This window comes from Lichenostomus cassidix, chromosome 12 (assembly GCF_008360975.1).
Source record: "Lichenostomus cassidix isolate B80296 chromosome 12, HeHo_3.0, whole genome shotgun sequence".
NCBI classification, from domain to species: Eukaryota; Metazoa; Chordata; class Aves; order Passeriformes; family Meliphagidae; genus Lichenostomus; species Lichenostomus cassidix.
The window spans coordinates 9,600,575-9,627,377 of NC_139493.1; the positions used below are offsets into that span (position 1 = coordinate 9,600,575).

At 40.7% G+C, this 26,803-nt stretch overlaps 2 protein-coding genes across 2 annotated transcripts in view; one reads left to right on the top strand and one right to left on the bottom strand.

Moving 5' to 3' along the window:
* On the top strand, nt 1–8,631 carry CHCHD4 (coiled-coil-helix-coiled-coil-helix domain containing 4). The gene is made up of 3 exons (XM_085072557.1): nt 1–179; nt 2,092–2,190; nt 7,476–8,631. The coding sequence occupies exons 1-3, from the start codon at nt 158–160 to the stop codon at nt 7,763–7,765; spliced, it is 411 nt and encodes a 136-aa protein (XP_084928683.1). The 5' UTR covers nt 1–157; the 3' UTR covers nt 7,766–8,631.
* Nucleotides 8,632–11,169: 2,538 nt separating this feature from the next.
* The window catches only part of LOC146431666 (netrin-4-like), a 44,100-nt gene continuing 28,466 nt past the window's right edge, over nt 11,170–26,803 (bottom strand). Inside the window, exons 4-10 of the mRNA XM_085072560.1 lie at nt 26,667–26,793; nt 26,126–26,314; nt 18,226–18,439; nt 17,343–17,479; nt 16,687–16,755; nt 15,369–15,539; nt 11,170–15,016 (exon numbers count right to left, since the gene is read on the bottom strand). Of these exons, the coding sequence (XP_084928686.1) occupies nt 14,880–15,016; nt 15,369–15,539; nt 16,687–16,755; nt 17,343–17,479; nt 18,226–18,439; nt 26,126–26,314; nt 26,667–26,793 (1,044 nt within the window). The 3' untranslated portion in view covers nt 11,170–14,879. The remainder of the gene's footprint in view (nt 15,017–15,368; nt 15,540–16,686; nt 16,756–17,342; nt 17,480–18,225; nt 18,440–26,125; nt 26,315–26,666; nt 26,794–26,803) is intronic.

Genomic DNA, 26,803 nt, shown 5'->3' on the forward strand with positions numbered 1-26,803 from the left:
GCGGCCGGCGGGCCGGGAAGGCGCTTCCGGAGGCGGGAGGTCGCGGCGTGGAGCGGCGGCGCGGCTCTGCCCGGAGCGGGGCTGGCGGGACGGCGGGAGCGCAGCGGCGGGGCCCGTGTGCGGCGCGCAGCGGGGGAAGGCACCGGCCGGCTCCGCCATGTCCTACTGCAGGCAGGAAGGTGCGCCCGGGTGTCCTCCCAATGTCACCCCGCCGGGCGGGCTCGCCGTGAGGCGGCAGGGGTGGGAGCGCCGGGGGTGACCGCCCGCGCTCTGCAGCCCGGGATGAGGGGAAGGCGCGGCCGGAGGGGAGAAGAGGCGCTGCAGCCGCCCGCGCTCCGTGTGTGGCGCCGGCAGCGCTGCCTCGGCTCCCGCCGCCGACCTTTCTCCTCACGGAGGGCGGGAAGGGCGGCGGGGCCATGGGGCGGCAGCGCGGGACCCGAGCGGGATGGGTGTGTCCCGCAGGGACCGTGTGTGCCCCGCAAGGACCATGTGTGCTCCGTGTGTGCCCCGCAGGGACCGTGTGTGCCCCGCAGGGACCGCGTGTGGCTGCGAGCTCTAGGCGTGCGGCAGGGCAGCTCTGCTCGCTGCACGGCTCCTGCCCGCAGGGGTCACATTTCTCCCGGCCGGGCTCAGTGGCCAGAGCTGTAGAGTTTTACCTTTTAAGGTTGATGGGCAGGGTGGGTAGAGTGCGAGCTTTATGTTTCTGTATCTTTATAATGCACAGTTTGTGGTGTTTATGAAGCTTGACCGCTTCTTAAAGTGGGAGATATATAGATATCTATATGTCTATCTATAGCTACATAACATAAAAATGAATGTCCTTGCCCTCTTAAGTAATGCGAAGTAGCTGAATGTAAAGTTTCATGTTGGAAATAAAGCGCTATTCTACAGTTCTAAATGCCATTTTTAAGTTACAAACTTTGGCTCAATGCTGATTATAAACTGTAGGGAGGTAGTCATAACCTATGGATCTCTTTATGCTTTAGGCTGTGCTTTGTTTAATTTTGCAAGATCTGTAAGTTGCCTTATGCAGCCCTACAAAATTGCAGTGATAAGGGTTAGAGTTCATGTATTTTTATCTCCTTTTATATAAGAAATGATTGAACATTCCAGATTATAAACTTTGCTGGAGTACAATGCAGAATTGTCAGAAAACTCTTTCCTTTTTAGAAAAGTTTTAGGTTTATCTGTTTCTCAGACATGTTTAAATGCATGGTTACTGAGGAGAGTTAAGTTACTGAACATCTGCTGGCTGAGGTTACTTTGAGGGGCCAGAAGATTCTAATTTCTAATATGCCAAGTCACTGCAGTGGCCTTAATGAATTTGGAGAATTCTTAGGGAATTTACCATTTTTTTACCATTCAATGCAGTTGTGCATTCAGAAGAGTTTCAGCTAGCTGTTCTCTGCTTGTTCGTGTCTCAGAGTTTGTGTTAGAGCTTTGCAGAGTTGTTAGAAAACTAAAACTAAAACTACTGACGTTTCCAGCCAAGCCTCCCCCGACCCCACTAAAGAATGTTTTAGTTAAATCAAGAGCAGGAAGTTTGCTCCTTTGGTTTTCTATCCCTTGTAATGTTCACAGCACCATTCACTGTAGTTAGTTCTATATGGTGATGGTTCTCCTCAGTTTTTAATTCAGATGATTAGTGTAAAATATTACACTAGTCTTTAGTGAAGAGCACTGCTATTAATAAGTTCCTACTGAACGCTTTACTGTTATTTTTTAGTAGTTTTTCTTTCACTTTTCAATTTTTTTTTAGTCTAATGCCTTAATCTGTGGTAGACCTGGTAACAAAGTAATTTGAGTTTGTTTTGAATCAGCTTTTTAACTTAACAGTTCAATGAACTGTACTGTGATCTGAAGCCATTAGAGGATGTTGCTATAAAAACTGGAACTTCAGAATTTCAGTATGTATGTGTTCCTCTGAACTAGTAACTGTTCTAATTGAAGGTGGTTGTTAAGCACAACAATTCATTCACTATTGACATTAGTGCATCATGTTGAATATCTCACTACTTGTGGTGTTCAGCAGTTTTGTAAATGACACTGTCTCAAATTTCTCTGAATTTTTTCTTCTTGCCTCCATGGTAGGAAAAGACAGAATAATATTTGCAACCAAGGAGGACCATGAGACACCAAGCAGTGCTGAGCTGGTTGCAGATGACCCAGATGACCCTTATGAAGAACAAGGTCAGTAGTGAGCAGAAAAATGGAATTAAGGAGTGTTATATAATATATGAAACCAACAGAAAACAAACCCTGTATGAATTAGAAAAACTTTCTCCTTTTTAAAGACTGAGGGCAGCTGGTTATGCAGTAAATACCCAAACCCTTGGCAATTTTTAGCTGCCAAATTAGGACTTCACAAGTGACACACTTTTCATATAGTATTTTTTTTTCCTACACTTGTAATTATTTTTTAGTGGCTTGTTCAGATAATCAGTTGATGGTTTTTACTTTTGGTTAGTAGCCAGAGACGTGCCGAAAAACCTTTTCCTTTTATTAACAAAGTTAGTGCTTAATCAGTGAAAATTACGGGTGTTGTTTCTCTATTTTAAATAACACCATGCAATTCTCAGAGAAGCTGGAGTGAGTTACATATCACTGTCATTGATGAGACTTGCTTACCTGGCTGTGTGCAGATGAAATTGACTAATTTGGTGATCTCTGAATATCTGATTTAATATCAATTAATATCTGGCTAATCCTATACTATACTGGTAGCATTATAAACTATATCTTTCAGTGGCACATGACTGATAAGTTCAAATTATTGAGTTTTTAACTGTCCTTATTATGCCTTGAAAAGATAAAAATTCTCATGAAGATTACAGTTCTTATATGAAGTATATCTAACCTGAAAATAGAGATTTAAGAGAGCAGAATATTTCTGAAACCAAGACTTACACTCTGTGCAACCAGAATATTGTATTTTAAATTGTTTCTAATGGGTGAATGAAATAATCTTCTGATCATGATGATTTAATAATTTTTGCCCTGTGTTAATAATAATTATGAAAATCTGTGAGTTTAGGTTAATTTTTTTTTAATTGCCTCTATGTTTACAGGTCTTTTGGCCTCTTCACTTTGTGTGAAGTGATTTCATTGGTTTCAGCTCAACTGAGACTAAAGTAAATTCTTCAGACTCTGAAATTTAGTTAGAATGTGAAAGTTACACTTTTCTAAAGTGGCTCTGAGACCTTTAGAGGGCAGCATTTAAGCAGTTTAGCAGCTGTAGCTCACAGGATCTCTTTGTTAGCTGATACAGTGTGTAGTGTAATTTGAGCCACACTTTCCTATGTCATTAAAATAACTTTTTTTCGCAAACAGATTTGTGTTGAAATGTTACTGCATTTATCTACCTATTTTGGCTTCATTACAAATGTATGTAGTCTGTTATATATCTAAAAGTTTTGCTCACCTGCACTGGTAAGTCTCTTCAGTTTGATGATGACCCAGTGTGCCACACATTTGGGTAATAAAACCAGTCAAAATTAAAAGAACCACTTCATTCATGTTTAAATACTGTATTAATTGATTTTTCTTACATGTGTTTTGCTGGATAGGGAAAGGCTGGGGTGAGGAGAAGAGTTGATGGGGTTTTTTTCCCTAGGAATCCTGCATTTACAGAATGTTAGGTTATTTTCTTCCTCAACAGTAGATCTGGGAATAAAATGGGGAAAGCCAGAAGCTTGTTATATCAGGGACACCTTAGAGTGACTGTCTGTGTCTGTGGGATTCAAAATAAGAAACTCCATAAACTGTGTTTAAATACTGTTAATAAGTTTGGGGGTTTCTTGTTGTTTGGTTTTCTTTGTTAGTTTGTCGGGTTTTTTTCTTAGTATGTGGTAAGTTATTGCCATGTTTTAAAATCTGAGAAACCACTTGAGTGACCCAGGGCTGCAGTGCATTAGATCAGAACAGAGAAAATGGACATATGACAGAATGTAGCTGCATCTAATGGGAGTGAATATTATGGGCAGGAAAGACATGGGTAAAATAGTTTGGAATATGTTGAAATGCTGAAGTTCTGGCTTGCATGGCTTTTATTTAAAAGAAAATTGGGAAGGGCTTTGCTGTACCTAATGTAACATGCAGGGTTTTCTAATTTAGCTTCTGCTTGGAATAGAAGACTTGGTTTCCAGTGTTCAAATTCTGTTGTATAATTAACTGTACTGACTTTATTCATCTTTTTTGCTGTGCTATAGAGACCAGTCATATCTGGGAAAGAAGAGATGCATTACATAGACCTACCATAATCTGCACTGTTTTCTAATACACCTGAAACTTGTGTTTGAAATTTTGGTTTTTTTTGTAGGAGCCTTTTTCATACTTGAGATAAACATCTAGCTTGGTATTTGACACTTTTTGATAGTTCTTTTTTGTCCCAGATGTTATCAGACGTTAGTCTTTGAGCAGTCTACTTGAGTCAGTAGATTGTTCAGGAAAACTTCTGTTCTGTTTCCCTTAGGATAAAAAAAAGTTGGATACTCTTCTTATTTCTATCAATACTTTGTCGTTGTTGTTGTATTGATTGGGAGATTTTGGTAGGCAAAATGTTAATGAATCACTTTAAACTAAAATAATTGAAAGAAAAGCCATGTGAAATGGAAATCTAGACAAACTGGAGTAAGTTCAGGTTAACATTTCATACTGCAGTGAAGCTCACAGTTCACTGTCTGTGCTTTTTGACAGCTGTGGCTGATGGAAACAAATTAAGAATTCATTTGCAGCGGTTTTGAAATAGTATTGTAACTGCAAAGCTGCTTTCTAGTCCCATGTGTTGCAGATGGTGGAATTTAAACATGAAAGATTCCTGGTTTTCACTGACATTTTGGCTGCCATCAGTTAGAATACTTTTATATTTTATTAAGCTTATATGAAGAAGGCACTGATGAGCTCTATGCATGCAAAGTGATTTTTATTAGTGTTACAGCTGTGATGGGATAGTTGGATAAAAACACCTGTGGAATTGGCCTTCAAATACATATTTTTGCTGGTCTTCCCCTTCTGTTTTTCCAGACTTGTTCCTGTCATCCTGTTTTAGAGACAGTTTTAAAGTGTTTTTTACAGGGGACTGATGAAGCAAAACCACACACTCTTTTAGGAAATAATGAATGATCAGATGTATAGGACTGTGATGTCCCTTTCAATCCTGTCATCTTACACTGTGAATCCCTGGCAGATAAACTTGTTACTGGGATGTTTGTCATGTAACAGGGAAGAAACTCTTCTCAGAACAGCAGTGGGAGTTCATAACAGCAAGTCCACAGCCAAGTGTTGACACAGATGCAGATAGGCCTGCTTTTGTCCATGCTATTGCAGATTCCATGAGCCACGAGACATGAGATTGTGTGATGTCAGCAATCAATTGCTAACACAAGTCTTGATCTGCTGTGATGTAAACAGGGCTGTTTTTTCTTCCTCAAGTACAGCTTCAAGTAGATTATGACCCACTGAATCAGTGAGGCTCAGGCTGCATTTGAAAGAAGTTTTAATTCAATTTTAATTAAAAATAGTAATCCCATCTATTGCAGGCTTGCAATTCAGGGAGAGCAATGGATGAAATGTGTTTCCGATTTAATTGTGTTCTAAGCTTGCTGATGGACTTACTCATTGATGTGTGAATTCTGCTGTGATTATGAATGAGGAAATGCCTGCTTTATTCATCTGTATTTTTGTTTTGTTTTTCTAAAGCTTGGTTTCTGTGCATAGAACATCTGAAACTGATGCTATTTCAGTGGTCAGATAGGTGTAGGTCAGTGATCTTGAGATAGCATAGAATGTATTGTTTATGGGATAACTCACGTTGTTAAGATTTGCATGTTTGCAAGGCAGGTCTGGTTTTAAAAGGAGCAATCTATTTGAAGAGAATTATTGTACAAGTAATTTTATTGCTGTAGTGTCTTAAGGGACATTCCAAAATACATTTTTTTCTTTTTAAAGTTAAAAAAAAATGACCTTAAAATGACTGGTTGATGTTAATGAGCAGAAATACAGAACAACAAAATCTAGTTTACAAAGCAAGTTATATGTCTTCTACACTGTATGGTTAATATCTTTCTGCTTTATGTCATACTTGGCAATGTGGAATTTTGCAGCAGCCACCCATTTTCTTGTCACAAAAGTCCTGCTTTTCCTCCAGGTGGCCAGAGATGCCATGATGCTCTGGACTAGTTGCATCTTACCAGTACAGTGAATATTATAGACATTTTGCAAAACCATCTTCCCAAATAAAGCATGATCCGTGGAAAATGACAGTATTACCGTAGTTGACTAAATCATGCTAAGGACTCTGTTACTTTTTGTAATTAAAAATTTGAGTCTGATCAATGCTGAGATTTGACTGACTCAGTGTAATTTTCTGCTGAACTACATTGGCTGAGGTAGAGCACATCACTGATCAATTGCAAATCACTAAAATATTCCTTCTAATATAGCAAGAAATGATTGAGCTGCTTTTGCTGTACCAGTTAAGATTCATGATATTGCAGCCTTGTGTCCAAGGAATTGCACCTGGGAGTGAAATGTATGTCTGGAACTTTGTGATCCCACAGGACAAAGACAAGAAACAAGTTTATTGGATTTTGTGGCAGTATTTTACATTATGTCAAATTGTATCAGGTCCCAAATATAATTTAATGTTTGAATCAGAATTAATGCAACTTTTCTGTCTGCCAGTGGTATTTTCATACCCCCTTCTAAAGGGAAGGTGCTTAAATTTAAGGTTTATGCTCTTAAAACTTCACCTTGCTGTTCCATCAGTGAAGTATTTGTCATGACTTTACCTCTTCCAGAGCAGAAGTTTACAGCTGTTCCAGTTTAGAGTCTTAAGTGATACTTAACTCCTTTCAGTTGTGTTCTAAAGTACAATTTGGCTTCTGGCAACCACACAGGCAAGCTTGCTCTCACTGTTCCTTGTGTTCTGTGCCACGTGATTAAATCTGTGGTTCACAAATGCACTGATTTTTGGTTTTGCAATTCTTGTCTTCCAGTTCGAATTTGAAGGGGGAAAGTTGTGGGTTAGTATTTCAGTTTATTTAAAACTAGAAGAAAAATGCATCCATTCGATTTGATTTTAAAGATTTCTAATCTTAATATTGGATTTAATTTCTTATTATTTGTATGGCTTGATTGTAATGCTTGATTGTTCCCTGACAAAGTCTGGCAAGTGGATTGACTTGACTTCTGTTTTGCAGTTCCCTTAGAATATTCTCAGTGGTCTGTAGTCTAGGGATAAGGACTTAACTCAGAGATGGATAGAGAACTAATCTCACTTGTGCCCATTAAAGGATTATACAGATCAGAGGGAGAAGCAGACTGGCTGGGAAGTGAAAGGTGTTTGTGAGCCTTGAAGCTACAGAACTAAGATGGCATTGTTAGTACTTGAGTTCACACCTGCAGCCCAGCTGCTGTCACTGAATGAAATCACTGTTTGGAAGGAGCATTAACTTTTCTTCTCTCTTGTTTGTCAGGATTGATATTGCCCAATGGAGATATCAATTGGAATTGCCCATGTCTGGGTGGAATGGCTAGTGGTCCCTGTGGGGAGCAGTTCAAGTCTGCCTTTTCTTGTTTCCACTATAGCAAAGAAGAAATAAAGGGATCAGACTGTGTGGACCAATTCCGTGCCATGCAAGAATGCATGCAAAAATACCCAGATCTTTACCCTCAAGAGGATGAAAATGACGAGAAGTCCAGCAAAGATTTGGAAGCTGCCTCTATGGAGGCCTCTGCTGCCAAAGAAGAGAAGGGATCCAGCTAATGAAGATGCAAGGAGGCTGTCGTCTCCATTTCTCATTTTCAGAGACATGGACTTAGGCAGTGTGTCTGTCTTCTGAGTAGTGAGGAAATGTTTCATCATGTTCTGTGCACTGTATCATAATAAATAATTTATTGCTGAAGGAGAAATCTCAGAGCTACAGCCTTGCAAATAAGTACTGCAAAAAGAGTGAGTGTGTGTTTGTACTGTGTAACCTGCCTTTGGACACAGTTAACACTTTAACAGCTGTTCTTTACCCTCAAGTTTTCCTTGAGTTATGACTTGAATAATGTCTTGAAGTACATAGCTCTCAACTAAAATTCCACTGGCACACCAGGTCTGTCTTCATTTCAGTATGTTCTGATCAAGAGCTGCTTTTTTTTAAAATGTATTCTGTTCTGTCAATAGAAATTGCATTCAATTATTGTTTTTCCTTAAAGATTTTTTTTTGCCAAAGTGATACAAAACATTAATAATGACATAGATCTAGAATTTCTAAAATAATTTCAAATGGTTGTATTAGATTATGATTACATTTTATTACTGGCATCAGATCAGGACTGCCAGGAAAATGTTGAAATGCACATCTTCGATTTCATTTACTTAGTGTGATGGCTTTTACATTGTTAAAAATGGTGTGTTGTGCAACTGATGATAAAGATGAATGAAAAGAATGTTGGTCACTGGCTTTATTTTTGCTCTGAAAATGCAGCTTTTGAGTTCCTTTGATTATTACCTTCTCTTTCAATGTATAGATGGGCACTTGTAAAATACTTTGAGAATACAATAAATTGTTACCTGGTGTAATGATCTCAAAACATATACTGTGACTTAAGTGCATATTAAAAAGCAAATACTTTTTACCCTCACTAGAAGCTCCTGTGCCTTTGTTGTGTGGTGTTTTGGTTGGTTGGGTTTCTTGTTAACACTGATTGGATTTGAGAACTGTTCTGTGCAGTAAGGAGACCTTGAGTCAGTTTGTCGGTTGTGAAGATCAGTTGCTCCAGCTTGACAGATTTTTTTTTCTTGTCTTACTTTTTTCTCCCCAGCCCCAGGCAGGAAGGCATAAGAAACTACAGTATTTTCAGTAGTTGTGGTAGACTGGATCATGGACCAGCAAATAAACATGAACAGCTATTAAAATATTTGAAAATTACTTAAGAGGTAGAAATAATTTAATAGTTCACTATAGTTTAACAGCTGTAGATAAGAGATTACTACATTGTTTGTCTTTCCTAGCAAAACATAGGCTGTGAGAATTTTTTCTTTTACAAAAGAAGTTGTGGCTGTGGCTTTAGTAACTTCATTGCAGGTTGGTTTGGTTTGGGTTTTTTCTCTCCTTGTACCTCAACCAAAGCATAAAAGGTTGAAGTGTCAGTAATGCTACCTGCAACGTCCAGCAGTGTTTAAACATTTAAATGTTTGCCTGTCTCTGTGGGCAGCACTGGAGTGCTCAGCAGCACTACTGCCATATAGCACTTTGGTATCTTGTTTGCACAAGTTAATTCGGTGCTACTGATGTTCCTGAATGTTTGAGGGGAATTTTCTGTCAGGTTTTATAGTGTGTGAGGTTTGTATTTCAGTGCAGCTGTTGGATTCTCAGAAAAAAATTTGTAGGCAATTAAGTGTCTGACTACTCCATTCTGAGGGCAGGGATAGCAGGGACTCTTGGCATCTCTATGCTTTTCAAAGAAACAAAGTGACACAGAACTTTCAGTGTGACTCTTTCAGGCATAGGAAGCCAAGTGCCAAGTTAACCTGAGTAAATAGGCACAAAAGCAGCAGAGATAAACTTTGGCACTTAGGCAGTTGGATCATGCAAATGAAATCTTAGGCAATAGATAAACACTGAGCACCAAATTAAAAAGGAAAAAAATCACATGCACCAAAGCTTTTGGTTGTTCAAATGGAAATCCAGTGCATTCTCTGTGAGGAAGCGAGAGCTGTTTGTAAGGGGTGCTCTGTTCTAATGGCTTGCCTCTTCTTTCTTTTTTGCTATGCTTTTCTTTCCCTCATTGCTTGTGCTCTAAAGGGTTTGGATTTATCCTCTGTAACTGTATTTGTAGCATCTATGTACAAAACTAAAATGCAAGAATCCTGGGCTACAGTAGGTAGGGACATGCACCTAATAAGACAGAGGGAATTTGGAGCATAATCTGACATCTTTGAAGGTGAGTTTAGGGTGGATTTGCTTCGTTCTGACTGCTGTGGCTTGGTAACCTTTTGTGCTGCATCCAATACAAATATGAAATATGAGTAAGGATCTTATATCAGAAACTATGAAAAGCACTGTGTAATGTGTTTGAAGTGTTTTGAGAAAGGAAGCCATAGCTTTAATCCTAAATTGTTCTTGCTTGTTAGGATGGGATTGTTCTTGCAATCCACTTAAACTTGAATCAGTGGTACATGTATCATATATCTTGATAAAGATTGCCTCTAAAACTTGTCTCTTTTAGGTGATCCTTTAATGTAAAATATATTCTAAAATGTAAGAAAGTATTGAGAAGTAGTTAAAATTAGATGAAATTGCATTTTCAGAATTAAAAGTTACTCAGTAATTTTTTCTGCTATTCTCTGCAGTACAGCCCGAGGGCATTTCAGAGACCTGACTTCAGCTTGTGTGTAGTAATTTTTCTAGAGGGATGACCTTGCTTCAGGTGCTAAAAGAACCTTTTTTTTCCCTTCCTCCCTGAAAAAGGAATGATGAACACAATGGTGGCTAGAAGGAGACATTTATCTTGCAGGCCATTGTAGGGATCATTAGATCTGGGGATCTGGCAGGGCTGTTTTGGAAACAAGATCTATATCCTCTGCAGTTCTGACTAAGAGTGTCCTTGTTAAACCTGACAGCAACATCTCCTGTTTATCTCAGGCACTTATCTGATCACACGTCAATGAACCTACTTTCTTATTCTTAGGGATGGAAAAAAAGACATTTATATGCTTCTAGACTCTTGTTTTACCTCATTAAAATTCTATTAGTGTTACTGTGGGACAGTGTAGGGAAGCTACCAGCAGTTTGTCATTTATTCTTACTCAGCTCTTTTCATTGGACATGATTTCATTTTGTTGAACACCAGCCTGTCTGCAGTTGTTTTTCAACTGCTTTTAACCCCTTTGGAGCTGATGTTTTGTTGGTGATGGTGGATGTTTTGTGTTTCTCATCTGTGCATATTCTCATACCAAATACATGTTTTTTGGTAAGTTGCTTAGGGGAAAAATAATGTATCATGGTTGCCTTATTAGCTGAATGCTCTCCTCATTTGCCTGACACTGTGCTAACTCTTACCAAAGCAAGACCCTGATGTTGGGAATATTTGTGGTTTATTAACTAAAAAAGAACTAATGTGCATGTGGTTTGAGGATTGCATGGTTTAAAATTTTGAAGACACATCCCAAACCTCACATCAGTAGAAGTATCTGAGTATTTTTAATTGAAGTTTTAATTAAAAAATAAAAAGTGCTACAACACATAACAACACACTAGCTTTTCCAGGTCTGGTGGACTTCAGAGAGCTCACCACGTGAATTATATCAATTCAAAAAAAGCTTACATCAAGCAGCATGGAAAAATTATGAGACATGGTAAATGTTACAGAGAAAACTTAGTCTTTATAGCATGAGCTCCTCTCAGAAGAGCAGTGCACGAATTCTGTGTAGCTACATCTTCCTTCTTCACTGCTTGCTGGGGGCAGAAGCTGGAGCAGCATTTTTAGCAATAAGTCAGTATATTGGAGTTAGGGCTCAGCACTGAATGACCATTTAATGAACTATTTGGTGCTGTAAGGATCCCCATTGCCAGAAGGATCACATGCTCCTGGATACGCAGGCTGCACAGCTGTTACCAAGAGCTGCACTGACCTCCAGCAATCCCCAATTTGCTGCTTTTTGAGGAGTTACATCTACTGCTTCAAACTCTCACTTGCCCCATTAGAAATTTTCCACAGCTTTCCAGACTTCTTTTCTTGTGAATAAAGGCTTTTATTTTGTCCTTATTGAGGATTTCCAAGTGATGCATCCTTGCTGCTCTTTGGTATGTGGTTGCTACTGCTTGTGAGCCACTTTGCCTGTTTGGGTGCTGTGGAGTGTTCATATCCTAAAGACAGGCTCCACATTACAGGTAGTAAAAGAAGCTGCCCAGACAGTTTGCTTTGGGCAAATTCATCCTGTTTTCCACACTGGTATTTTTTGTATTACTGTGCCACCTAAGACACACAGTTACAGGGAGGATCACAAGGATATTGTACAGAGGTCCGAAAAACCCTTTTTTTTTTTGGTACAGGAATACCATGCCTTTTGTGGTAGTTCTTTTAATTTACTATGTAGGACCTGCTTGCTTGTTCTGACAAATATGTAACAGCTTTTGCTAGGAGGTCAGTTGTCATCTTGCAGTGTTTCATGCTCATCTTCATTTCACATACCACAACACAAGAAAATAATTTTTTTCCTTTCCACAGTCTCATAGTGATCCATTTAAACTTTCCCATCTTTCATCAGTAGCTTTTCTAATGTGATCTGTGCAGAATCTATTTAGATTCTTGTTTTCAGACAAGCTACCTGGATTGTAGCACTGTGGAACAAAGATTGCACACGGCAGCTCTGTGTGACTTGAAACATTATTCTGTTATTTTTCTTCTCTGTGAACTCTGAGATACCTGATTAGTAGTGATGCCAATAAAAAGTCAAATTGCAGTCAGTTTTAGAGTAAGGTTTGTGTACATACCACATACATTTGAGATACCTGAAATGTGTGATATATTGATGATTTATCTTGTTTGCATACAACTGTTTCATTTGGTAGTCATTAATCACTGTGTTATTGTGGGCCCCAAGAGAAGACACCAGGGTATCAATATTCTTGTTCCAAGTTGTATTTCTACTACCAGTAGCTAGTAGTGCTTGTAAATGACCATAAAATAACTTTCATTCACAGAAGAGACCTATGTGGATGTTTACCCTCCCCACAAAATCACCAATCTGGCACAAAAAGTGGAATAGAGGTGTTTGCTTTAATATGGTGCAGACTATAAACCAACATGGAATATCCTCATTGTCATTAAATAAGATCCCCTGCAGGTAAAATGGCCTCTGTTGAAAAGCATGTTCCTTAGTTTAATTCTAAACCTACTCTTGAATTTCATTTCTTTTGAGAGGCCCTTTGAGATCAGACTGTAAATTCATGTACAGGTCTTTATTGATATTTGAAAAAGAACTAAATCTTTTTGTTGTGAGACAATTTCAGGAGACCAAAAGAAAGCAGTTGCTGTGCTCCTTAATTTCATTAAGCTGACATTTCAAATTCTGCCAAATTCCTTGGTTAAAAAGTGTTTTATTGCATTAATTAAATAGCTTGTTGGAGATGCCACATTGTTGGATACCAGTTTAGGTAACAACAAATAAATAATGAAATGAAAGAAGGAAAGCAGTGGAGGAGGGGAAATTTCCTGAAAAGGAAGGAGGAAGAAACACTGTTTATACCTTGTTGGGAAAGAAATTGGGGCTTTTCTTTTGTAAAGATCTGCCTGTCATCCATTTCCAAATGAGCTGAGGATTTTCCTGCTGTTAAATCAATGTGGAAAAGTAAAACAGCAATGAAGAGAATGAAAGAAGCTGATTTTTTAGGTTCCCAGTAGTAAAGAGCACAAAATGATGGCCTAAGTTGTAGGCTGGGACTTCCATCCTTCTGCATTAGTATTAGGGTTTGCTAGGTACCCCATGTGCCAGTCAGACAGTGCTAAATTAAAACATTTCCCCTTCCCTAGGGGCATTAAAAATTAGGCATGGAATTGAAATATGCAGAAGCAGCATGTGTGCTTGCTCTGTCTCTAACCCCCTGAAAGAATATAGATTGATTAATTGTAATTTCTGCTTTATTTGAAGAAACAACGCTCCAACCAGCTTCATTTGGTTGTGAGTCCTTAGACGGGGGACACAGGTCTCAAACTACAATTTCCTCAAAATACTGTGTTAGGGAAGGATTTAAGTAGCTACCTCTTGATTACTAGAGTGTAGGGTAAAATTGATTTATAAAGAATGCTTTTGCAGAGCAGAACTAATTTTACCTGGAGTGCAGATGTTACCACTCCTGTACTTCTGCAGAGGGAGAAATAATCCTCAGGCACAATGGGAAGGAAGCAGAGCTTCAGCATCTTAGCCTGAAGTGTGACCAAAGAAATAAAGCACAATGAAAGCACTAAGTGCAATCAAAAGCCAGTGGTCTTGAGCACAGTTGGAATAGCCAGGTTGCTCTCCCAGAACTACAGCTTACCTCATTTAATACATGATCCAGCCAATCCATTTACCTCCTGTTTCTGCTTTGTAGCTTTTGTAGTGTCACAATCTCAACATTAGAGCAGCTGCTAGTTCCTCATGCTTTGGCTTTTTCCTATAATTAAGGCTTTTTTGTGGTTATTGCTGTGAAACCTTAGTGGTGTGACAGACTAAGCGCTACAACAAAGAGCTGGATTTGGAATGGAGTTGGAGCCAAGGTGGTTTCTGCAGCAGAGCTCAGCACTAAGCATTGATGGTAGCAATGCACATCTGTAAAAGACATTGTCCCAAGATAAGCCACATGTTTGTTTCTGGTCAGCAGTGGGATAATACTGTCTTCTAGAAAGCAACCTGTTATATTGGCAGAATTGCAGTCTGATGGTAAATCACTGAGCTCTTTTATATGCTTGTTTAGTATTATGCCACTTGTAAAGCTGAAAGAAATTGCTGCCTTTTAGTGGTCACTTATAAAGAAAACTACACCCCAGTAATGAATGTATTATGAAAGCAGTTTATGCATATTAATACCAGACTGACCTGAAGTATGGAAACACTAATCTGTATCTTTAGTTTTGCCTTGCAAAATGATTCTGGGTTGAATCAGGCTCAAGTGAAGAACTGACTTATGATCTATATATGATGCACTAGATAACTTTGTATGATAAGGCTGTGCATTTTTTTAAAAGAAGTAGTCATGTCCCAAGTTTCCTGTCTCAGCACATGAAAGCAAGTCTGCTTCCTCACTTCAGAAAGGAGCATGTTGAATGGGAGTGCATGAACTAACTACACCTTTCACTGCAGTGTTACTAAAAGGCGAAGTCCAGCACTGTAACTTCTCAAGCAGAAATTATTTGCATCCAGTTCGAAGGATATCTGATACTTGTTTTCCCAAATATGCCTTCCAGGGCTTCACCAGGCTGTTCATGTTCACAAGGAGTTTGCCAGTCCTAGAGTCCTCCTGGCCTGCTATAAGATAGTCAGTACCTAGTTTAAAAGGAAGAAAGAAAGAAAATTTTAAAAGGGGGAAAAGGGAAAACCCTTAGTTAGTAAATAGAATAAAACACAACTAAATGCAGAATTTCTCTATTTCATAAGTCTCTGGCATACAGCAGCTTTGCCAGCTTTATCCAGTTTATGCCACCTTATGGGTATCCATCCATGTGCATACTGTCACTGCTGACTCCTGGGCACAGAGTCACTGGTGTCAGGATTGTGCTCAGGGATTACAACTACAAATTGATTTATTTCCAGTGGCTTTATCACTTACAAATTCAACACTACCATGTGCAGATGACCAGTTTTGAAGCAAAACCCCTGGTGAGCATTTTGTCCTTACCAGGATTGAGAATGGGGCATGTGCAGCCCCTGTTGGTCCAGGATTCTGGATAAATGCTTCTGTTGCTCCGAGCAATTTTCACTTTGCCTGACTTCAGGACCTTCTTCACTTTCACAACAACTTCTGCATGGGTCCCTTTGTCATGAGCAGATAGGATTCTTGCTTTTATTACTGCCAGAAAACATAGAGACCAACAATGAATTTCTAAATGAATTTTGGTTTATGCTGCCAAAAGGTAGAATTTTATCAGCTAGAAAGAAGACATTAAAAACCCCAAACTGCAGTTGTACAGAAAGTACAGTGCTTGTCCACTTCACTGATGGATCTTATAAATAAAATTGGAAAAGAAAAACTAGATTTTCTTCTGAAATAGTTAACTCATCCTTTCACTATGTTATTTAGCAACTATTTTATAATGGGCTGATATCAAATACATGGAAGTCCTAGGAAAGCACTTGTATGTATACATAAGGGAGTTTGAGAAAAAACCCCAAACTACTCCAGCAGCTACCAGTCTGATTTCCAGTGCCCTGATTCTGCACTTTATATTTCCATCTTGAAAACTTTAGTCCTTAGCTTTAACACTGGCCTCTCAAAAATTTTGTCCTGTGAGAAAGGACTGTCTACAGGAAGGAAGGCAGGAAGCTTCCCATCAGGCATGTCACATGACTAAAATTCCATGATTGCACAACAAACCAGAAAAAGTATTTTTGTTTTGTGGTCCAACATCTTAAACATCTTAACATTTGCCATGATAAATTTCTGTTTCTTTTAATTTGGTAGCATCCCATAACTTTTTGGCAGGGCAGCCTCATGAAGATCAGCCCCTCAAGCAGGCTTTGTTGTGTCCTGGCAGAAGCACATCAAACCTTTGGATCCCAGACCTTTCCTTTCTTGTTTCATGTGATGGCATGAACCAGGTGTTCATAAGCCACAGTATTAAATACATTCCTGGTAAATGAGCATGGCCATTTGAACCTGTATAATGACTGCAAAAGCAATGGCAGTTTAGATGTGAGGTTTCTTATCATTTTTTCTTGATGTGGAGGCCAATCATTCCACTGAGTGTTATTCTAGCACCCCTCCTGCTGTAAAGAGGGAAATGAACTGGGTGGGAAGGAGACACCATGGAGCCTTGCATGAAAAATGCTTTTAAGCTCTGATCAGAAGTTGGACATGTCACTAGACAAAAAAGGCAGAAGAAATCCTACCTCTCAGGACTTCACCAATCCTGTCATTTTTCATAGCTATCAGCTAACAACAGGCATAGAGGGAACATTGTGAGATTATCATACCCTGGGGCATGTTACCCACTTACCGTAGGCATATTTCATTTGGCAGAAGTCACTGACGCTTCCAAGCACCTTTTCTTTGCACACACACTTTTCTAGCAGGGAAACCCCAGAACACAAAAGGTTGGAGAAGAGCCAGGACATGAGAGAGAAAAGAAGAGCAAACAAACCTCAGTTATAAAGTTAGATATCTATAGCTCCCGTAATCTATATGGACCTTAGGAATAAGTTTGAGAGTGAGCTCAGTTATTTGCAAATGTGTTTCTTGTTATATGATAAAATAATTACTCTGAAATCTGATCAGCACTGTCACATAAAATGCAGCCCACATGAGGTCTATTGTACAGTTAATAAACTGATCCTAATGAAGAGATTTGTAACAATCAGATCCAGCTGTAAATCGTGTAAGTAATGAGACCTTTGTTTGATCCCATAACCTAAGAAATGCTGATCCTTCCTGGTATTAAGACAATATCCGTCTTAGAAAAGTCAAGCTATGCAGTAAGTGGCACTGTTACCTCTGCCAAGCCACTGGAGATGGTAAGTGCTGATCTTTACAGGGCAGGCAAAACTGAGAACTATTTAAAGGCTATGGACAAGCTGGAGATGAGTGGGGCAGACCCAGTCAGGGTGGAGGGATGAAAGAGGTGGCAACTAAACCTTCCCAGGCCCTGGGCTGTACCTGGGTGCCTCAGTGCAGAAAACCCCTGCTCGTGGTCGTTCCATTTCCACTCCTCTTCGCTCTCGTTGGTCGGCACTTGGACGAGGTCAGGGATTCGTCCCCCGATGGGGATGTTGAAGAAAGGCTCACTGTCATAGCTGGGGACACAGAAACCACAGCACTGCATCAGGACATGGCAGGGGTGGCAGACAGCTGGGTTTGGCTGGACCCAGATGGGTGAGCTTACTTTCTTCAGGCTGGGAGTGCAAGTAAGAGCAAGACTTCATGCCAGATAGACAGATCACAGGATCTAGGCTTTTATTTAGGCCTCCCACTGCTGACTTAGCATTTTTAAAGTATCAATAAATTGGGCCTTTTTTGCTTACGTTTGTTTATTTTTAGGGAATTATGTAACTTAGTGACCACTTATTGATGTCACTGGGACCTGAGGACAGCTGTAGGACCTGTAGAACTGCAATTGCTCAGCAAATAACAGGATTTCTGTACTGATCAATACCTATCTGGGGTACAGATACCTGGCCCTCTAGAAACAAGAAGGTTGCTATCACTCTTTTTACCCAGGGTACAGATGAAAGAGGCTCTTCAGACTCTTCCATCTATTTCCAAAGCAAAAGTATGTTTAAAGACCCTGTATGTATTTCCATGGGGTTGTGGAAATGCCTCTTACTGCAAAGAGTCATCTTTTCAAGATTGCCTTAGATAACGCAGTGGACTTTAAGACGTGCCAGGCACCAAATGTAACCTAAGAAACCTTTTATAATTTACAGCCACCTTTTCAAATCACCATTCACCCCCTGATTACTGTAATCACTGCAGTATTTGCTAGCTTTTCTTTAATTTCAGAGTCCCATCTCAAAGTGACCCCACAGCAGGGCTTCCCTACCCATTGAAACAGGTCCCAGTGCGCTGGTCGCAGTCTCTGGCGCAGTCACAGGGGCGACAGCCGTTCTCCCCGAAGCCCCAGTAGCCCACGAGGCACCTGTCACAGTTGGGACCTGCCACCCCGGGCTTGCAGTAGCAGAATCCTGTCCTGGGGTGGCACCTCCAACTGCTGCTGAACGTGGTGTTGGCTGAGCCCATGGGCTGGCAGGCACAGGCTGTGGAGACACGGCAAGAGGCAATTCAAATTATGTGCAATGGGGTCAGCTGGTTGAGTAACAGTTTTGTAAGGCTGATAAACTTGGACCCTCTTCCTCATGCTCAGTAGTTTTAAGTCAGAACTGGTAAACATTGCTTTTCAGCCTACATTTGCAGTATTTTTGTTTCTTTTTAACTTGATAGACACAGCAAAACAAGTACAACTGGGAGCATAGTGCATGAAAGTCAGTTCTTCCCTACTACACAAATTGTGACCATACAGGCTTTTGAAGTGATACCAGGAAGCCTCCCCTGTGTGTTTATTTTTAAAGGGGCTTGAAGATGAGTCCCTTTAAAAGTTGTTTGCAGGAAGTTTCACTGGGGCTTGAGGATGAATGCCTTTAAAAGTTGTTTGCAGAAAGTTTCATTAGCAAGGACAAGGTAGAGAATCATAGCTGTTGCCTGCATTGCCTTTCCTGTAAACACAAATCACAAAACTAGATGTAGCTTATACAGGTGGTTCAGATGACCTGAAACATATTTTCTATTTCTGCCTCCAAGAGTGCACAGATTTCCTTCAGTGCAAGTTCTAAAGTCCTAAACATCTCACAATGCAGTACAGTATGCATATAAAGAAGCTGATTAATTATTTTTTACCAATACATGAGCAGATTTGTTACAAGCAAGGCAAACAAAATGAGAGAAGACCTCTAAACTCACTAGATATATTTTACATGTAGTTGAAGATGAGCAAATAGGAGGAAAAACCTGCAAATCTTTCTAATGCTGTTGCCAGTTTGACACCAGCCTGGCAACTCAAGGCAATTTGGCAGGAAAACAGATAGTTACTGCTCCTGTGGGCAACTCTTCCTGCACAGACAATAAATTGTCATAATCCCACAGCACTGGTACATTACTGATGTGACAGCATCAGGGAGGGATACACAGAGAGGTGCCAGCCAGCACAGTTGACTCCTCTCCATCAGGGCAGAACCTGGCTGAGATGGTCAAACCTCATGCCAACAGCTCTGCAGAATTAAAGTACAAGAAGTAAACAAATCCACTCCTGATATTCAGACAAGTTTGATCAAAATGAGAACTAGGCTGAACTTCAGACCTTCATATTTCATCTCTTTTTTGTATTAAGAAAGCAGCATGCCCTGACTTTTACTTGTAGCAGACTGAAAAGGTAGTGCAGCACTACTTCATCCATCTGGAAGAGGGGCAGAAATAAAAATCTTGTGGCTAAGGCCTGCTTTGACAGAGATTTTCAGTTAAATGATGGACACCCAAGGTGTTTAGATAGCTTGGATCTGAGGCCAGCCTTTTTGAATGCTTATTTGAACCAAACACGGTGTCCCAAGCTTTTGAAGTTTGCCCATCATTGTTTCTGATCAAACTACTTTTCTTCATGAGCTCACAGACAAGAGACCAAATGCACACTGATTCCACACAGCATTTTCCAAGGGGAAAGGAGAAAACATATGACTATAAAGAGCTTAAAGTGTAGCAGGGACAGATTCCCTTTCATCTGCAACCTCATATTTGAAACTCAGGAAAGGAAAATATCTTTTGAAAATAGTACAAGAAGAACGACGAGCAATTCTGTTTAAAGGGCCTTTCTCTTATGATCTTCTTACCATATAGTTATTTTTTCCCCGTGCCCTGTGTTCTTTATGCCAATAATTTTAATAATATTATTACACTGCTGTGGAATGGATTGGGCCCGTTGTGTTCAGGGGACACTAGCACAACAGCCTAGGGACAGAAAAGCCGTGTGCTGTCATGGGCAATGTGCTCTGCACAATGAGCAGGCTGGCGAGGGCTGCAGCCTCTCCTGTTTGCCACAAAGCAGCCTGGACTTTGGGAGCAAACCCAGGGCTTGTGCTGTCAGCTCTGGAGAGGAGGTGTAACACTGAAGTGCTCATTAGCACTGGCAGGTTCAAAGGCAAGTTCTGATTTTTTGCTGCTAAACATGATTTCCCCCTCTCCCCCGTGTTTTTTTTTCAGGGCTGATTACATCACCCTAAAAAAAGAGACTCTTAGTTTGTCAGTGACTGAAAAAAATTGATGTCACAGTTTTGAGGATAAGAAGGGAAAATTCACCCTTCCTTTACTGCAGACAGGTCTGAGACACAAGGTATGAGAGTTTACCAACTTCTGGGGTTGCCTGAATCCAGGTTTGTTTGCACTGTAATATCACTATATGTAGGATCTACCCGTTGAGTTTTCACCTAAAATGTCTCAGATTTCTGCAACTTCTAAGTCTGTCTTTATCCCCATCTTATTTCCAGTTTTCAAGTTTCATCAGAGTCACCTAACAGATGGGTAAACCACATCATTAGACTACCTATCCCCACCTGAGACTGGATCCTGATTCAGGAAGATGAGACATTCTCCCATCCCGTCCCTAAGGGAAAATATCACAGCACAGTGACTGACAGCACTTGTGAAAGCTGATGAGGAAGCAGAAAACAAAAGTGCCTTTTTTTACTTTGACACTACAGTTCAGAAAAAAATAACATTCCCAGATGAAATGTGGGACATATTCTCGAGTTAGAAACCAGGACAGCTTCTGGTGGATCAGGAAGCAGGCTGAATCAATACATGTACAACACTTTCAGATGAGTTATACAAGTGGCTTGCAAACGCTTTACTCAGTCTGTGTTTATTTAGCATTTCAGCTTGGGTGGGTACATTGTCTGGCTTCCAGAGCATTACAGCCAAAATCCCAGTTGTGCATCTAAGGTAACTCCTAAAATAAGAGCCCACATGTCACATGCTGAAGGGGCAGCTGTGGATGACTGGGTTTTTATCTGTTTAACAGCACCATGGATTTGCAAATAAACCTCACAATTAAAGAGACATAAAAGCAAGTTTCCAAAACCTCACCCTTTAACATTTTCCAATATTTGACAACCCTTTCCCACTGCTTTTTGCCTCTTTTCACTTGGCAAACCTCATTTTCTCTCTATCCACCTCCCTAACAAAACAGCAGCCGATGTGACAATGGCCTTGTTTGTCAAAGGCATCATCAATTATGTTAGGGACGGTGTGCAGACAGTCCTGGCTCAGAGATGGGCAGTTTATTTGGGTTCTCCCCTTGACAGTAGTGTAGAGAAAAACATCATTTTACTTTAGAGTTGGCTGTTGGTCACAGAGTATCATGAAACATCCTCTTGCCTTTTAATCTCACTCCCATACTAAGTTTGTTTTGTCAGACGCTACTGTAAAAGGGAGGAGACAAGAAATAATGAAAAAATGAATAATTCATACTGCAGTCTCCACTCAAGTCCTTAATAAATCTCTCTGCCCTCAGCACAGCTGTTTTCCCCATGTAATTAGACACAGATGTAAAATATAATATTGGTTGTAACAATATGGTCCCAACTTACAGGAAAATACCAAATGCTCCGAGTAATTCAATGGCCTTTTAGGTATCTTGCCTTAAACATTTGTCTAATAATACTGCAGAAGATAGAGCTGTGAGCAGACTCTGGCTGTTTGATAAAAACCATGCAAAATTAAAAATCAAACAAAGCCTTTTGAGTCTGAAATATGCACATGTGCATCTTGGGAGTATATGATCAAATCCAGGCAATTTTTGAAGCATGTCAGGTGTGGGGATTGACTCTGCCAATGATGTTTCTTAAATGAAGGAAATAAGATAGGCAGCTCTGTGTGTGGTCAGAGCTGATTAAGACAGACTTTGAACCAAGATGTGATGGGGCCTTTGTGATATTAGAATTAAAAGTTCACTCCCTCTGCTCAGAAGTAAAAGGATGAGAAGCAGAGCCTTTCAGACTGTGTGTGTGTGCATGTGCATCTGGGCACATTTTAATTTTCTAGCCTCGTTCTTTGAGTAAAAAAAAGCTTGTTTTCCTGGAGACCCTTTTTACTGGGTCTACATGCCTGCATTATTTTTAAGCTAAGCAAAGGGTGAGTACAAAAGATGGTGCCATTTCAGAAGGATCCCTTAAGCCTCAGGATAAGCCACAGGAAAGAGCCAAGGATACAGCAGCTTTTCTAACCATTGGTTAGGAAACGATTAGGCTTTTGAGTCAAAGCTCCCATACAAGTCTATATCTAAACTACTTAATCCAGTGTTGTCACCCCCAATAACAGGCAGGTGTGTGCCTTGCTCTGGGACTCTTTTCATGCCTCTTTTTTCTTTTTAATATAGATCTAAGCAGTGTCAAAACAAGGCACTGCCCATGACCCAGCTCTCATTCATCCCAGCTGGTAGAAACAGGAGAGGCAAAGGGATCAGAGGCAGGCTACCTCTGCACACAAAAAGGAACAGCAGATTCACACTTACATATCAAATTTCAGCAGATTTTTTTTTCTGAGGGAATGCCTTTGCAGTCTCACATTGGAGGGTCAGCTAAGGGTGGTTTAGATAGTGCCAGGAGATCCAATTGTTATACAACTTTTTTTTTTTTCCAAGCAGATTAAGAGAGAATGCTATTCATTATTATGACTAATGCTTAAAGACTGTTTCTGGGCCTGAGCAGTGTCCTGTTAACTTTCTGGGAGCCTGAGGGGGATGTCACAGCTGAACCTAGACTTTGCTCTGGATGGCAGAGCACTCTTCAAGCGTGCTTTCTCAAAGGGATTAGCACAGCATTTCATTCAGCTTTTTCATCAGACTTCCTTTCCCAGCTCAGTATCTACTGTACACAAGGGTCAAGTTTTGATCTCCCATTGAAGGTTTTTTTTTCCCCTCTGAGCTCAAAATGGAAAGATGGGCTCTAGGTTGCTCTCACCAAAACCATCCATTCAGTCTGCTGTTTGCAGTTTATTACTGCTTTTCAACACTTGCTCAGTGGGTGGGTTTTTCATTTAGTGTTGTTAGTCTGGCACTGTTTGCATGAATTTCTCAAAGTGAGATGATGCCTTGGAATTGGTACACTTTAATCCTAAAATACATGCTAATCTGGAAGTGGCAGCTCTTCAATTTACAATCAGCAGGCTGAGGTATGACAAAAATGTATCTGGTAGTCTAATTGTCTAATATATTAACATACTCAAAACAGTTTTTTTTTTAATTTACTCAGTAACCAGGGTTGGTTTTAGGGTCACACAACCTGAACAACTTAGACCACACCAAATGAGGTTCACTAGCAATGCAAATTTTTCAACATAAAGGATAGAGAAGAGGGCCTCTGTCTTGCATCTTACATTTAATCTCAGCTGATAATGGTCCTGGAGGCAAAGGCTTCCCTTTATCAAACTGAGTCTGTTCTAACCTGAGTCTGTCTCAATTGGTGCTTCTGGTTTTGCTGTCTCTGATAACAGTCAATGTAGTGAAGTGTTCACTGAAAATTCTCTGCAGAGGTACAGCATGACAGGAAGTACACACACTGCCTGCAATCCACATGGGGAAGTGCTTGGGGATCAGCTCTTCCATCATACAAAGTACTACCTATTAGAGTAATTTGTCAAATCTTATTGTGGGAATTCTCTTTCCCTCAAATAAAAGGGAAAAGGCACAGATTAACCACCTTCCTTCCCAGTTTTCTCTGAACTCTGTAGTTACATCCAGAGTACCTTCTGTTCCCACAGAGGTACAAGCTTTGTGCATCCAACTGCTGGAAAAGCTGAGTGAGCTGCAGTGCCCTTTCCTTATATCTTGACATGCCAATCATTCATGAATGCCTTTACACCCCAGGAAAGGTCCCATTGCCTTGAATCATTCACAGTTAGGGTTGTGCTTACCTTTACTGCTGAATCAAACCCATTAGAGTCATCTCGGCTAGGAGACACTCTAGTGCAGGCTAGTGATCCAGAGTACCTCTTAAGGAAATAGATATGCTTTGGAGGGCAATTCAGCCCATCTATTTCAGACATCCTCCTTAGACTGCAATAAATAATTCCCCAGAGGTCCCACTGTTTCTCCACCGACAGAACAAGCAGCCTAGAAAAGACATCTAACTTTCAGTGACTAAAGCAGGATGGCAGCTATCTAGGGCTGAGCATGCAACTCAGAGTGGAGATGATTGCATTTGGGGCCTTCTGCTGGCAGCAGCACCTTCCCAGCTGAAAAGAACATTGTTGTGCTTTACTGGCACAACAGGAATAAAGCTCTTTCAACAAGGTAAATTTCTGAACAGTTTTTCTTTTGCTAGGCAGAGTATTGGCAAGGGTTACAGAAAAACCTGCAACCAGACCGGACAAGAGAAGCAGAGGCAGAGTCAAGGTCTGATTTCATCTAGGCAAACTGTTCTAGGGTTTCCACACAGATAGGCTGTATTTTCAAATAGTGTTTTTTCCTCTTTGCTGCTCTCCAGTGCTCCTTGACTTTAGCAGTTATCTGTATTACACATGATGCTGGTTACTGCACTGTCACCCTGCTGCTCAGTACAAGAGTTCATACACTGATTCTTTCAGGTACTATGGGATTGAAAGCTAATCTTCTGGCACAACAGTTTGTTCTCATTACAATATTTCCCTGTAGCAAATCTGCTCAGAGTAGAAACAACTAGAAAAGAGCCACCACAGAACACTACAGGATACAGGTGAGCTTATCTAGCTCACCCTCTGCCCTGCCTGCTGATCCGTGTTCTGTGATGATATTGTCAAAATGAGAAGAGAAGGTTGTGTGGAAGCAGTCTGTGCTGTCACCAAGTTCCAGTGGGAAGAACGCAAAAGAGCAGAAATGTTGGATATGTTTGGCACAGAAAGTTTAAGCAATTTCAATCCTGTCCCACAGGGCATGGACCTAGGGAAAGGAGTAACCTGAGTGTTTAAGAGGAATCATGCTGACAATCATTAAAAGGATCAGGAAAGCTTCAAAAGCTCATGATGTCAGTGGGCAAGAGGTTAGAAAACAGAGGATGAAGTTCTCTGTGCTGGCAACTGATGCCTGTGTTTTGGGGAAGGAAAACTATCCAAAGGAAAAAATGAAATTAGGTATATTGCTGGAAATAGCAATATTTCCCAAACAGATGGGAGATGGAATCAGACATGGGAAGCCTGGCAAGATACTCAGGAAATGTTTAAGTGAGGCAGATTTGGGCTGTTTGCCACACTGGCTGGGTGCAAACTACCTTGATCCAGAGGTTGCACATCCTCTCTGTGCAACCATTAGTGCCTCTGTGCCCAAGACACTCCCTTACATGTTCTGCTGAAGTGTTAATGATGCAATTAATTTGGGCAGAGCACCCCATAACTCAGCTGTGGAGTCCAGAGGTACATCTGGCTGAGTTCTGATACATTTGTTCCCAAGGGAATAGGCATAGTCCCAGGCCTCCTGCATCTTCTGCAGCCATTATATGTATTTATGTGCCCAGATGTTGCACAATCAAATGGAATTTAACAGTAAGTTGCACATAGGCTCATACCATCTTGGTGGGTACAGAAAAAAGCCCCAGGTAAATAAAGTGTGCCTCAAAAGAAAAGGAACCATAATAATTTAAAACCAAACATAAAAAGAATGTACCTTTCCCCAGAAGGCAATGCATTGGGAGAATTTTGTTATCACAAAAAAAATAGAAGTGTCACAGTTTGGGGACAAATAGACAAAAAACCAGGGTGACCACTTTTGATCAAAAAACTCGTAGTTTAGGAAAGGAATATAAAACAAAAGACAGCAAAACTCACGAGTTACTTCTCTAGGAGTTATCGATTCTGCAGAAATTATTTCATTCTTTTAATGATTCCTTCACCATTCATTCTCTTTCACATCACATAACACAGCCACTTACGTTTGCAGACCTCTGGAGAAGACAGGGGCTTCCCTCTGTCCCGGTAGAAGCCTGGTTTGCACCGCTGGCACCGATGTCCCTCGGTGTTGTGCTGGCAGTTGTCACAGACTCCCCCGCTGCGCTTCCCCGAGGCCAGCCAGACGCTCAGGTCGAAGTGGCAGCTCTCCGCGTGGTTGTGACAGCGACACCCTGGTGAGGACAGGACATTGTCCTTCAGGCTTTTATGACTGACACAGTAATCATGGCAGCATGTCCCAAACCAATCTGGCAGTATCTTAAACCCTTCTAGAACCTGGAATGTGAGGGGATGGAGCTGCATGAAAACCACAATTCTGGCTGGTGAATTCCACTCCCCAATAGCCCCAGTGGGACACCTGCAGAAAAAAGACCTGCACACTGAAGTTCCCCATCAATGACCAGCAATTTATCCCCAGTTTCTGAAATGGCACCATTACTGCAAATCACAGTGAGGGAGCTTTGCCTGCTGGCATAGTGAGTGCTCATCCTGAGAGCCTGGGTCAGTAAACTCCCTTCCACTTACTTCTGCATTCATTTGGTGCCCCTGTTTTTCCATCTCCTGGCTTCCAAGGCTGGTCGTTGAACAGTGGAGCACATTTCTCACAGTGGTCCCCTGCTGTGTTGTGTCTGCACACACACTTCCCATGGACCTGTCAGGGA

Bases quoted from the DNA above. Each gene is read 5' to 3' on its own strand.
- CHCHD4 (XM_085072557.1), top strand. From the start codon at position 158: ATGTCCTACTGCAGGCAGGAAG. The intron at 180-2,091 runs GTGCGCCCGGGT...CCTCCATGGTAG, and splicing joins GTCCTACTGCAGGCAGGAAG to GAAAAGACAGAATAATATTT. The intron at 2,191-7,475 runs GTCAGTAGTGAG...CTTGTTTGTCAG, and splicing joins TGACCCTTATGAAGAACAAG to GATTGATATTGCCCAATGGA.